Raw genomic sequence first — 12,414 nt, forward strand, 5'->3', positions numbered from 1 at the left:
GCGGCTTCCCCACACTGCCCCAAAGTCTCGGGTCTCCCCCCAACCCACACAATGTAGGGGCCAAGGACATGGAGGGAGGAGGGGGACAGGGCCGTGGGGGTGTCTCCTGTCACCGCACAGAAAGGTGTCTGACGTATTCAGGGCCTCCCCTCTCTTCTGCCCTGCGGCCTTTGCAGAGCCAGGTGGAGTTGAGAGGGAGAGAGCGTTTTGAGGGGAATGACCTCCAAGGACGACCAGGAAGAGGGGCTGGAATCTAAACTACGCTGATATAGAACAAGAAAGTAACACCCTTTGCATACTCAAGGTTGGTGACATCCCCTTTGGATTTCGATGAAGCTTTTAATCTGGGCGGAGGGAGGCCCGGGCGGGTGGGAGGGTGGGAGCGACAGCGACAGCCTGTGCTGTGCAGCTCAAGGAGCGGGGAGAGGGCGAACTGGAGCTCTGGCAGGCTCGGCGGCCGCGGCCCTAAGAGGGTAGCATGTCCTCCTCGGTCACGTAGAAGTTGAAGTACAGATATATCAGGAAGCAGCTCCAGATGCCGAGGGTGAGGAGGATGCCCAGGCCTGGCGTGAAGGTGTCCTGCTAGAGGGGGAGACGGGCAGACAGCCGAGGCAAGGGCAGGTCAGCCGCTGGCAAAGCACCTGCCCCTCCACGGGGACCTCCAGGCCAGGCTGCCCAGCCCTCCCGTCCTGGGGCCGAGCCTCCCCGGAGACTGCGTGGAGGTGGGGGGGAGGTGGTGGGCAGGGGCAGAGTCTGCAGGGGCACAGGTGAGGCCTGATGCAAAAGCAGCCTGAGCGCACTGCCTTGGGGACGACGGGACACCCGACTGAGACAAGGCACCTCTCATCTGGCTCCACCTACCCCTGATTGTAGCTGTTCTTTAGGGCACACAACAAACATTTCTCTTGTAGAGGACAGAAACGGCACAAGAAAGGTCATTTTTCCCTGGTCCAAGATGGCCAGACTGCTGGGCACCCCGTCAAGTTTTGCTACAGGAAAGGACAGAACAATACAGTGGCACTTGGGGGCAGGCACATCCAGAGTCGAGTCCTGCTTGCTCATGACTTGGGGATGTCCCAGGCCTAGAGGGCAAGACCCCAGAGAGGGCTCAGGCTGCAGAGGCCTCCTGGGCCTGCAGAGGGCTGCAGCCGCTTCCCTTGCAGCTAGAGGTGCCAGAGTGAGCGCAGAGGCCGAGGGGAGGGGAGGGAGGAGCAGGGGCCCAGGGTGCAGCTCCTGAGCAGGGAGGGGCAGGTGTCACTCACACAGCAGGTCCCACATTGATGGAGGGACTCCAGCGGGTCCCTTTTGGGCTTCTGCAGTGCCATATGCTTCTTGTGAACAGCCAGCGACGCTCCGTCAGCTCCCTCCAGTTTCCTGAGCCGGAGATGCGAGTCCATGTCTGGCTTTCCCATCAGCCTGAGGTCCTGATGCTCCTTTGGTCCTCTTCTAAGCAGACTGGGCAGTCGGGGAGGGGCCGAGATAGGGGGACAATTTCCAACATGACAAGGAGATCTCTACAGCACAGGTGGCCGTGAATGGCCTTAGCTCCAAGCCACTGGGGCCAGAGACAGCAAGACAGCTCCATGAAGGGTCTGAGAGTCCTTGAACCCCAAGGACACTTAGCTAAGTGAAGGGGAAGGTTCTTTAGGGACGAGAAGAGAGGGTGCAGGTTATACTTACAGCTTGTTGTTCTTCTGTATATTTATTAAAACTTCCATCTTCTCATCCATATCCTTCTGCATTTCCTTCAAGAGAGAATTCAAAGCGAGAAGCCACATCTTGAAGGGCCTTTGGGTCCCCTTCCTCCTGCCACTCAGAGATCACACCTCAGCACCTTACTTCCGCACAATGCCCACTGGCCTCGGGCATGGTGGCTTCTGGGGTGTCCCTGACATGGGCTGCCTCCCCCTCTCCCTGATGGGGCTGAGCAGCAGGCAGAGTCACTAAGGGCTTGTCCAAAGTCCCCAGGTGAGTCAGAGACCAGGAGTTGTTGTTTCACCTGAATTCACTCACACTCGATGAAACCATTATCTGCCTTGGTCCAAGGCCTATGCAGTGACAGAACCAAAACGGGAAATTTTGCGACACCCCCCCCCCCATCCCTGCAAAAGACGCTTTGATGCCACCGTGTTGACCCCCGCCACACACCCAGATCCTGTGTGTTTGTTCCCTCCATCTTTTACCCAGGTCCTGGCAGCAAGGGTCAACACACAATAAAACTGGCAGCAGCTCAAATGGACCCTCACGTGTATTATTTACTAGGAACTGAAAGAACAGTAAAATCTTCTTGACAGAGTTCAGGCCTATACATTTGACCTGGAGAAATTGGGTAGGAACAGTGGTCCCTAAAGAGATTCGAAGACGGTAGATGCGATCCTAGACTGTAATGGACACAGCAGGGTTGGAGCAACTATTATAACATATACACTAAAAATAATTTGCTTCCAGGAAAATGATTGTAATAAAAAAATCAAAGTTTTGGAAACAGTTTACTGAACTGCAGTAAAAACTTGATAAAAAAATTATACTGTCTGGGCGGAGATGATTTCAAAACATACCTTCTTGAAAAGCAGTTTTAAATGCTAGTTTACATTTTGAATAACATATTTATATTCAGAAGTGAAGTCCAAATATGCCTGAAGTCAAAATTTCTCCTGAGTCCAAAAAACCAGAGTGGAAACATCCCGTAGTCTTACAAGTCTGGCCATCATTTCTAACTCCTCGTGTCCCAAACTGACGCCTCCGTGGTCTCTTCAAAATTAGTTCTATTTCCCAGCTACCCTCATCATTGTCACCACTGTCTTCTAATCACACAGACTCAAGCTTTGGAGCCCTCACAGCTGCGGGCCTCTCTTTTGTCCTCTGTATCGAACTGGTCCCCAGCACGCTTTCCCTTCAATGCATCACTGTTCTGACTCACCCTTTCCTTCCGTCCCTACACCTGGTCCGCTTTTCTCCAGCCTGAGCCGGCCGCGGCCGCCTGTCTGATATTTTTGCTCCAGACGACCCCCACCTGCCCCCCGGGGCGCCCAGGCCACGGAGCCAGCAGCTGCCGGGCAGCTTTCTGAAATGCTGCTCCTGGCGTGTTCTTTGATGAGGACTCTCCCGAGGGCCCTGGCTGCTTCCCCCGCCAAGCCCCGGCCTGTCTGCCTGCCTGCCTTTCAACAGCCTCCCCGCCCCACGGCCTCGGTGCGCCGTCCACTGCGCTTCTCACAGTTTCCCCAGATGACCCCACTTGGAAGACGGAGGTCCCCACTGACGGCGATACACCTCGCGTCCCTCCCGCCTCCACGCTGCGCGCAAGCTGTGCCCGCGCCCAAAATAGCCTCCTCCGTGCCTCTGCTGCCCAGCCCCGCCCCGCCCACCGGCGGACAAGCACCGGAGTCTGCGGGAATAGCACCTGCCCTTGCAGAAGCTCTGGATAACGCGGAGGAACACAAAGGAGAAAATCATCGCCACCTAGAAACACCAGTAACCCTTTTGGTCTATCTCTTTCCAGTCTTTTTCTCTATGTTCATGTACCTGTTTTTTCCCACGGAAGTGAGATCAGTTTGTGTATGTCACTCGTATCTTGCTTTTTTTACTTCTCATTATAAGCATTCTTTTTTTTTTAAATTTTTTTTATTTTATTTGTTTATTTTTAGAGGGGAAGGGAGGGAGATAGAGAGAGAGAGAGAAACATCAATGTGGGGTTGCTGGGGGTTATGGCCTGCAACCCAGGCATGTACCCTGGCTGGGAATCGAACCTGGGACACTTGGTTCCCAGTCCGCGCTCAATCCACTGAGCTACGCCGGCCAGGGCAGCATTCTTTTTAAGCACTGTCTAATAGGTCCTGATTTTCATTTTATGGATGTATCATCATTTATTTGTTTGTTTTCTCTACTGTTAAAATTGTGGTTATTTCCAAGTTTTTGCTACTGTGTGTGTGTGTGTGTGTATGTGTGCGTGAGAGAGCGAGAGAGAGAGAGAGACAGAATATAGGATATATATATATATATATATATATATATATCCATCCCTCCGTGCTGGCATTCTGATCATTCTCAGAGGTTAAATTCTGAGAAGTGGAATTGATGAGCCAAGGGGGTTCAATACTTTTTTAAAAAAGATTATATTTACTTATTTTTGGAGAGAGGGGAGGGAGGGAGAAAGAGGGGGAGAGCAAGGCTGATGCGAGAGAGAAACATTGATCGGTTGCCTCTCATACACGCCCGTCTGGGCCCCGTCTCGGTTGGGGGCAGAACTTGCAGCGCAGGCACGTGCCCTGACCAGGAATCGAACCGGCGACCTTTTGCTTTGTGGGATGATGCCTAACCCACTGAGCCATGCTGGTCAGGGCTCCTTTTCAGTATTTTACAAGCTCGAACTCTGACCAGCAGTACCAAGTGTTCCTCTCTTGTTCCGTAGTTGTCCTAGATTAAAACCGAGTATTCGAATGCGACACTCACCTAATTATCGTTTTTACTGGCATTCATTGGATTACTCATGAGTAAACTCTTTTAATGTTTTAGTTATATTCTCCCTGTGGATTTTCCGTTCCCGCCCTTCCTCCATTTTTCTGTTTGGTTCTCACTGATTTGTGTGAGCTCTACGAGTTACAGATTAAAAAATCTGGTGTCTATGTCTATCCTGTTTGTGGAAAAATCATTTCTCCAAAACTGTTGTTTGCTTTTTAGTTGTTTATGGGGCTGTTCTGTTATAATTTCAATTTTTTTAATTGTTCAATATACCAATATTTCCCTTGTGATTTCTTCCATTGTATTTTTGCTTAGAACCTCTGGTTAAATACTTATGTACACTTTCTTCTTATTGGTTTTTAGCATTTAAATTCACGTGGTAGACTATTCCAGCTTACAGAATTAACTGAATTAAGTTTTCTCTTCATAGATGCAAACAATGTTAATGTTATTACATAACACTCTCCTTCTCACTGACCTTTAAAACACTATTTTTCTCCTATTTTAAATGTGATAGAGCTGAGGTCCCCAAACTACAGCATACAATGGAATCACAAGGGATCTTGAAAAACCACTGACCCTGGACCTCGCCCCAAGAGGTTCTGGTGTGGTGCTGGGGCGCAGCCGGGGTACAGGGAGGTCAGAGTGCAGGCGGCTCCCGGGCACAGCCGCAGTGAGTAACCGCTGCAGCAGCGCTGAGGACCCGGCTGTCCCCAGCGGCAAGCGTCACAGTCGCTCGAGTGTGAAGCGTCTGCACCCTCCCTGCCCCTCTGGGCCTGGGCCTGGGCCTGGGAGCATGAGTCTTACAAAGCCTCACAGGTATTCTCACTGCATCCCCGGCAGAGAGGCTGTTCCAGGGTTATCTCTGCTGGTTATCCTTGGGCTGAACCACCTTGATTTGATTACTGTGGCTTCTGGATGAGTTTTAATACCTCGTAGATGTAGCTACAACTCATGAAATGTTATAGGTATCTGCTTTTGCCTTTTATGCTTCTACATTGGTGGCTCTCAAACTTTCACCTGGAGACCGTGAGAAAAACCCAAGGCTACAAGACCGATCCAAAATGGGACCTGGGCTTGCCCTGGCCAGGGGGCTCAGTTGGTTGGAGCGTTGTCCCTCACACCAAAAGGTCTGCAGGTTCGACTCCCGGTTGGAATGTGGACAGGAGGCAACTGATTGATGTTTCACTCTTACATCGACATCTCTCTCCTTGCTCCTCTCTCTCTAAAATGAATAAATATACATCCTCAGGTGAGGATTAATAATAATAATAATAATATTAAAAATACAAATAAATAAATAAAACTTTAAAATAGGATAAAATAAATGAATAGGACCTGGGCTCTGTTTTCTTTATTTGTGCTGGTGATTCTGAAACACAGCAAAGTGTGAGAGCCACGACCCCAGAATCCGATGGTCCCTCTCGGTGACGCTGAGTTTAGAAATAATCTGACTGGGCTTTTGGTTACATTCGTATTAAACTTCCAAAGCAGTCTTCAAGGCTCACCTGGAGACTCCCTTTCTGGATGAGAACTTTTCTGGCTACCCCAGCCCACATTCCTCCCTTACTGCTCTAAACTCCCCATTAACTGACATCCTGTTATCAACCAGGCCGTCACTCACGTGTTCATTCTTTCCTGCCATAGAGTTTGGGGCGTGGTCTGGGATCTCTTTCCACAAATCCTAGTATGGCGCTGGCCCCTGGAAGGCACTCGGTCAATGCTTACCTTCATAATCTCCACAAATTCCTGGAGTTTATCGAAATCCTTGTCCATTACATCTTTTATCTGACGAGGGAGAAAGGCACAGGGCACGTCACTGACTGTGGAGTCATTTTGGAGACGTGTTAAGCAAAGGGCAGCAGCTGCCTGCTGGGGTGAGCTGGATGAAGCTCGTGGAATAGACTAGTCATGGCCTCTTGAAGCCACGTTCTCCCCATAGGGCCAAAGAAGGGTCCAGGGGTGCAGGTACCAGAAAGTGATGACTGCCACCACCGGCCTCGGCCCAACTCGGACCTGCCCCCAGTTTCTGGTGGAGCTCGGACCGCAGCGTCAATTACGCCTTCTCATGGGAACCTCCCTCACTCCCTGAGGGCACCCCAGGCAGTGCTATCGAGCAGGCAAGGAGAGAGGTGCTGCCCTGCGCTTGCTCGGGGCACGTGACGAGAAGAACTGAGCTGGTCCCTGGCTGCCCCCGAGTTCCAATCAGCCCCTCTGTCTCCCTAATGTTGTATGTATCTCTCCAACCTCATCCATAAGATCCCTTAGAGAGTCCTTAGCATTCAAACACTGGGTTTCTCATCAGACAAGTAAGAAATGGCTATCCTAAGCTGCCTGACATGCAGGGATTTGGGCCGAGTTCATTTGAGAGGTTTTTCTATGAAATTCCTGATTTCTGTCACTGTTCAAAGTAAGGACTGCACCTTCCTGGAAGGTGCCCTTTACCTCCAAGTTCTGAAAAGTCTCGTCCTGTTACCTGTTTTATCTCCTCCATCTTTTCCTTGAGCTCTTCCTTCACCTCCCTGAGATCATTCTGAGGAAATGAAAGAGGGAAGAGAAGGAGTCAAGAATGTCTCGGAAGGAAGGGACCCTGCCAGAGGAGGAAAGGAAAGGTCCCGGGGTGCGGACAGGGGAGGGGCAGAGAGACGCGTCCCACTCGGGAGGACAGACAGGGAGCTGTTAAGAAAACAGGATGGAGGGACATGCAGACATCATGTGCCTCTGACGCTTCTGTGAGGTGACCGTCAAAACTGCACAGGCAGTGCAAATTGAGGGTCATTCTACGAAGTGAACAGTCTTCAGTCTTCAGAAATGTCACTGTCCCCAGAGACAGAGGTGACGAACTGTTCCACATGTCAGGAGACGAAAGAGACCCGGAACCTGGACGCACCTGTGATCCCAGGTTGGGTCCCAGACAAAAAAAAAAAGCTGTTTTTTTCTGTTGTCACAAAAGATGTCAGTGGATAATTGTTGAAATTAGCATAAGGGCTTTAGAGGAGGATAGTGTCAATGCTAATTTCCTGATTTTAATATTTTGAGAATTTGGCTGTGGCCATGTAAGAGAGTGTCCTTGTTTTTAGGCAACTCACGCTGAAATTTGAGAAGCGTGCTCTCACCCGGTTCAGGAACACTGTGTTATGTGTGTGTGTGTGTGTGTGTGTGTGTGTGTGTATGAGAGAGAGGGAGAGGACCGTGTTAAAATGCCAACAGTTGGGGAATCTGGGTGACAGGACACTACAATTCATTGTGCCATTTTTGAAATTTTTCTGTAAGTCCGAAATTATTTCAAAATAAAGAGTTAAAAGACACAAACAAAAACAGCCCAAGGGAATGAAGTCACAGGACCCAAAGCACAGCCGTTGACACCCACGGTTTTTTCCAGTGGGAGCTGTTTTGCTGCACCCGCCCCCACCCCGTCCCAGCCCCCCCCTCACTGGGCTGATCCCACCCTGCACCCCCTTCCACGGGCTGAGCCCACCTGACCGCCTGGGTCCACACACCTACCTTTAGCTCCTGAGTCCCTCCCGTTTTGGTAAATGGCCCTTCTGGTTTAATTCCTTTGTAGTCACATGTCTGTTGGTTGAAACCAGAAGCACAGAGTGCTGGAAATCACGGCTGTGGGGTAGGTAGGGCGGGAGGGATCACCCCAGTCTCTGTGTGTCTCCCTCTGGGCCAGGGCAGACAGGTGACAGCTGGTGGTCCCACTCCACCCTTTAATTCTCGCTGAGCTCCTCCACCCCACTGGCCCCCCACCCCCGGCTTCAGCTCTGGGCCCCAGGCCCCTGCACAGCTGCGCCCTCCGTCCCCTGTGCCTCCAAGTGGCTGGCGTCTCGTCTCCCAGCTCTCGGCTCAAAGGAAGGCCTCTCCTGACCCCTCACCTGCGGCAGCCTTCCTGTCAGGCTCCCTGTTTCACTTCTCTGCACAGCAGTGACAGTGCCCAATGTGTTCTTGTTCGTGTATGTATCTGATTAGTTATTGGTGTGACGTTCTAGGTGAGCGGGGCCTTGTCTGTCTCTCCGTGTACCCCAGCACCTGGGACAGGCCTCGGCCACCAGCAACAGAGAATGACCCCTGACTCCAAGTCACCTCCCCAGGGCTCCCAGGGCTCCCAGGGCTCTCAGGCCTGGCTGCCAGCACGGCCTCAAAACAGCTTCTTATTTTGATCGGCTCTGGCTTCAATTCCAGGCAAACGGCCTTGTAGTTCTTACTCTGCGGAGCGGGGGGTGGGGATTCCGCCCGTCAGGCATCTGGGCTGGGAGGCTCCCCCCCGCCCCGCTTGCAGGAGGAGCCCTGGCCTGGCCCTGCCTGGCCAGCTGTGCTAGAGCTCAGGCCCGACTGTCCCCCAGCCCCCGGTCAAGACAACTTGAATTCCATTGTGCATTATACATCTCAAGGAGCATGTGCCTGCCCCTGCCACCACCACCCCCCAGGGCTGCCTGGGCGGGGAAGCACTTCCAGGGAGCGGTAGGGAGGCCATGCAAACACTGCTTCAGGGGCACAGACTCCGGTTCTAATCTCAGCTGCCCTCCCTACGGGCTGGTGGGTGAGTTTAGCCTCTCTGGCCTCTGCTCCCCGCTCTGTAAAGTGGGGGTGGCTCCGTGATGAAGTTACGGTACACCTGAGACAGGCCAGGAGATGTGGGCCTGGCGTGGGGTCACGCCCCCGGAGTGGCCAGGGTGTGGCTGGGTGTCTCTCATCCTCATCCCAGAGGGAGTCCGCAGGGGCCCCTCTCTGTCCCGCCCCAAGGCAAGGGGTCACCCCACCCTGCTTCCAGGCTGAGAGGCCGCTTCATGCTCAGGACAGAAGAAACAAGCCAAGGGTGAGTCGTCAGGCGGACTCTGCACGCCCCCCACATCCCCACTCAGGGGGCGCCCGGGGGTGTCTCCTTTACCGGGTTTGTTTTCTTCAGTTCTGCCCTCTTGGCCGACATGGTGGAGGAGGCCAGAGTGTTCTTTTCCCAACCTCCCCACGACGGGCCTGTGACCAGGCCACTGTCCTGTGCCGACTACAGGCCAAGGAGGGGGAGGGACGGCTGCCTCTGTGTGTGGCACAGCTGAGGTCACAATGCCCGGGACCCCCCATGCCGGCCTGGGGTGTCACTGCAGCTTTGAGCCTGGGGTGCCTTGGCCGCTGAGGTGAGGGACTCAGGTTGGGTCCCACAGTCCCCCCGGGGACCAAGCCAGCTGTGGCCAAAGCACAGGGCACACCTCCTGAGAAGCAGGAATCCCTGGCTCCTCCCCAGCAGGACCTCCCCATGAACAGACCGGGAGGAGGGGTCTGCCCCCCACCACTGACTTCTGGGAGCCAGTACACAGTGCCCCCTGCCATGTGCTCCCAACAGGGGTGGACCCTTCCTCGGGCCGGAGCTGCCTGGGGCGTAGAAGTCTCTCTAGGTCAAGGTGCACACACCGTGCTGATTCTCGGCACCGCGGGGGCCCAGGGCGTGGGGCACCGGTCTCAGCCGGAGGATCTCTGATTCCCTGTTCTGTCTGCTCAGCTGGCCCCGTCCCTTCCCCCTGCCGCCCAGTCCCATCTCCTGCTCCTTCTGTCCCCCTGGAAGAGGGCATGACAAGCCGCCACAGGGGCGCGGTGCTAGAGGGGAGAAGCCTCTGGGGGTGCGGGGGGAGGGAGGGGGGGCGCTAAAGACAAGGCCATTCTGAGAGCAGCTGTAGTTCGCGCTTGATAAAGAGTCAGAGGAGCACAGCCCCCTGCAGGAACTGAAATCGCTCAGGATCTGGGTGAGAAGCCCAGTTGCTCCTAGTTTGTCCCTGGGCTGTCCACCTTCTCCTTCCTCCTCACTTCAGGCCCAAGTTGCTACCGGAAAGGCCAACTCGGAAACTGAGAACAGGATGGCACGGTGCACAGGAACCAATGCCATCCGAGTGTGAAATTGTGCCTGCACCCCTGTGGCTCCTCACCCCTCCCTGTGGTCCAGCCCTGCGTGCGCCTGCCCTCCCCCTGCCTGGGCACTGGGCCTTCCTGGGGAGCCGCCTGCAGCCTTTCTGGAGCATTTCCTGGCCGGTCGTTTCCCATCTCTCAGCCTGGTGACAGCCCTCGATCTCACTGTGTCACAACCAAAGGGGAATGTGACCGTCATTCCGTTCAGCGTGTGTGGTGGGGCAGGGGGTGGTGGCGGGCGTCCCAGCCCCCTCCCCCCTCCCCATGGTTTCTAAACCCCCGGCAGCCCTGAGCTCGAAACCCCGGTGAAAGAGGCTGACTCCATCTCAACAGTGACCAGCCCCGTGAACCTGGGCACCGTGTCCCCGTCCCGGCCGCCGACCTGCCTGGACCTGCCGCCCATTTCCTTTGCTCGTCTGCGAGGCTGTCCAGTGAGCCTCCTTTGGCCAAGTGGGTCACAGGAGCCCAGGGGCCTGTACATCAGGAAACTGGGTCTTGCAAGAAATCAGGGTCTCCCTGTAAAACGGCTTCACCAATCACACACATGTAATGATCCTGGCTTGGACAGAAATGTAACAACACCCACAGCTCCAGGCTGGTGCCTTCTCACGGCAGCGACTCTCGATGCCCCCAGCAGCTCCCTGGTGTCTTGGACACGCTCTGGGGTGGGGCGGGGGGGGGGGAGGACATCCGTGGGCCGGCCCCGGACTGGAGCCTCTTGGAGTTTCCTTCTCTACGATTTCCCAATGGGGCGGAGCGCTAGGCCGACTCTGATGTTGGGGTGTCCCTGTGGGCTGCGGGCCGTTCCTCCCGCACAGAGTCAACCCTGCTCTTCCCAGCCCTCGTCCCGGAGATGTCCAGTGGGCGCGGGGCCAGGGGCACACAGCCCACCCAGGTTCCACGGGAGTCTGGGGGAAAGCGACACTCACGGCCGAGAGGAAGAAGCAGCCGAGTGTCTCTCTTCTCCACCTGGACGTCGTTTGGGATTCCTTTTCCTTACGAGCGTCCTGGTTTCTCAGCTTCGTGAGGACAGTGTTGGGATCCCAGGGGGCAGCATCCTGGGATCTGGCCTGAGACGCAGCCCAGAGAACACGGGGAGAGCGTCTCCCATGCTGAGCACCGGCGTGGGCACCAGAGACCCGGCGTCCCAAAGGCCTCGGACTGGGGCGCAGTGTCTCATGAAGGTGCCCGGGATCCTGGCGGCTGTGGTCTCCGGTCAGCCTCGGACTGCCCTGACCCAGGTGACTGGCTCTTACTGCACACTGGCAGTCGGGGTGCTGCCCCGCAGCCTGGGGTCCCCTGGTTCCTGGCCCCAGGGAACCTGCCACACGTCGTACATCTTTAAGGGACTTAACACGATGGCGCAGTCACAGCCCTGCTTGACTGATTAGCAGGAGCCTCCCAAAGCTTCACCCCGGTTGGGATGTCCCCTTTGCTGTCTGACGTGCTGGGTCCCCTGCGCTTTATGATCGTTTCTTTAAATATAGTGTCCAACCTTGGCTGGAATCGTAATCCTATTATATTGTTTCTATGGAAAAACTGCCCAGTTTCTATCAGGGGAACTCCTAGGGCCTCTATTTTAGGAACAAAAGACAATATTCTGAACAGATCAATACAAGCCTCCAGCGAGTTCAGCACGGCTAACGGTAAGCGAAGAGACGGGGCGAGAATGCATTGTGTGAGGGTCGTGGGCTCTTTCCTCCCGTGCGTTCCAGTGACAGGGACGCGTTTGCCAGGGTGCCCCCGCAGCCCCAGTCCGGGGGCAGCCGGCCGAGAGAGATAAAGGGACGGCGACAACCAGAGGCTCCGGCGCGTCTGCCAAATACGGCCCCGGGGCTGCCGCGCCTGGCTGCTGTCCCTCTTCCTCTCTGGGTGGCGTCCAGGTGGAGGACGGCAGTCATACTCCTGGCTCTTTCGGCTGCTGCTCCGAGCCTGTCCACAGGTGCCACCCTCGTCCCCCACAGCCCCCTCCCTGGCGAGGACACCTCCAGGCCCCCACTTGTCACGGGAGCGATGACCCTGAGTGGTGACCTCTTTGGGCGGCCCGCGTTGGGGGAT

At 54.9% G+C, this 12,414-nt stretch overlaps 1 protein-coding gene across 1 annotated transcript; it reads right to left on the bottom strand.

Moving 5' to 3' along the window:
• Window positions 1–324: 324 nt before the first annotated feature.
• Window positions 325–9,584, bottom strand: TEX35 (testis expressed 35). The gene is made up of 8 exons (XM_036015410.1): window positions 9,350–9,584; window positions 8,545–8,667; window positions 7,963–8,031; window positions 6,935–6,991; window positions 6,187–6,246; window positions 1,682–1,745; window positions 1,263–1,480; window positions 325–579 (listed from the first exon to the last, which is right to left on the bottom strand). Exons 1-8 carry the CDS (start codon window positions 9,386–9,388, stop codon window positions 466–468), a joined length of 744 nt encoding a protein of 247 aa, XP_035871303.1. The 5' UTR covers window positions 9,389–9,584; the 3' UTR covers window positions 325–465.
• Between the last annotated feature and the right edge of the window lie 2,830 nt (window positions 9,585–12,414).

The sequence above is a fragment of the Phyllostomus discolor genome, chromosome 14 (genome assembly GCF_004126475.2).
Source record: "Phyllostomus discolor isolate MPI-MPIP mPhyDis1 chromosome 14, mPhyDis1.pri.v3, whole genome shotgun sequence".
In the NCBI taxonomy this organism is placed as follows: Eukaryota; Metazoa; Chordata; class Mammalia; order Chiroptera; family Phyllostomidae; genus Phyllostomus; species Phyllostomus discolor.

Coding starts and splice junctions, on each gene's coding strand:
- TEX35 (XM_036015410.1), bottom strand. CDS start 9,388: ATGTCGGCCAAGAGGGCAGAACTGAAGAAAACAAACCCG. Junction 8,032..8,544: donor GCCCTGGGAGCCCTGGGGAG/GTGACTTGGAGT, acceptor TTCAACCAACAG/ACATGTGACTACAAAGGAAT. Junction 6,247..6,934: donor AGATGGAGGAGATAAAACAG/GTAACAGGACGA, acceptor CTCCCTCGTCAG/ATAAAAGATGTAATGGACAA.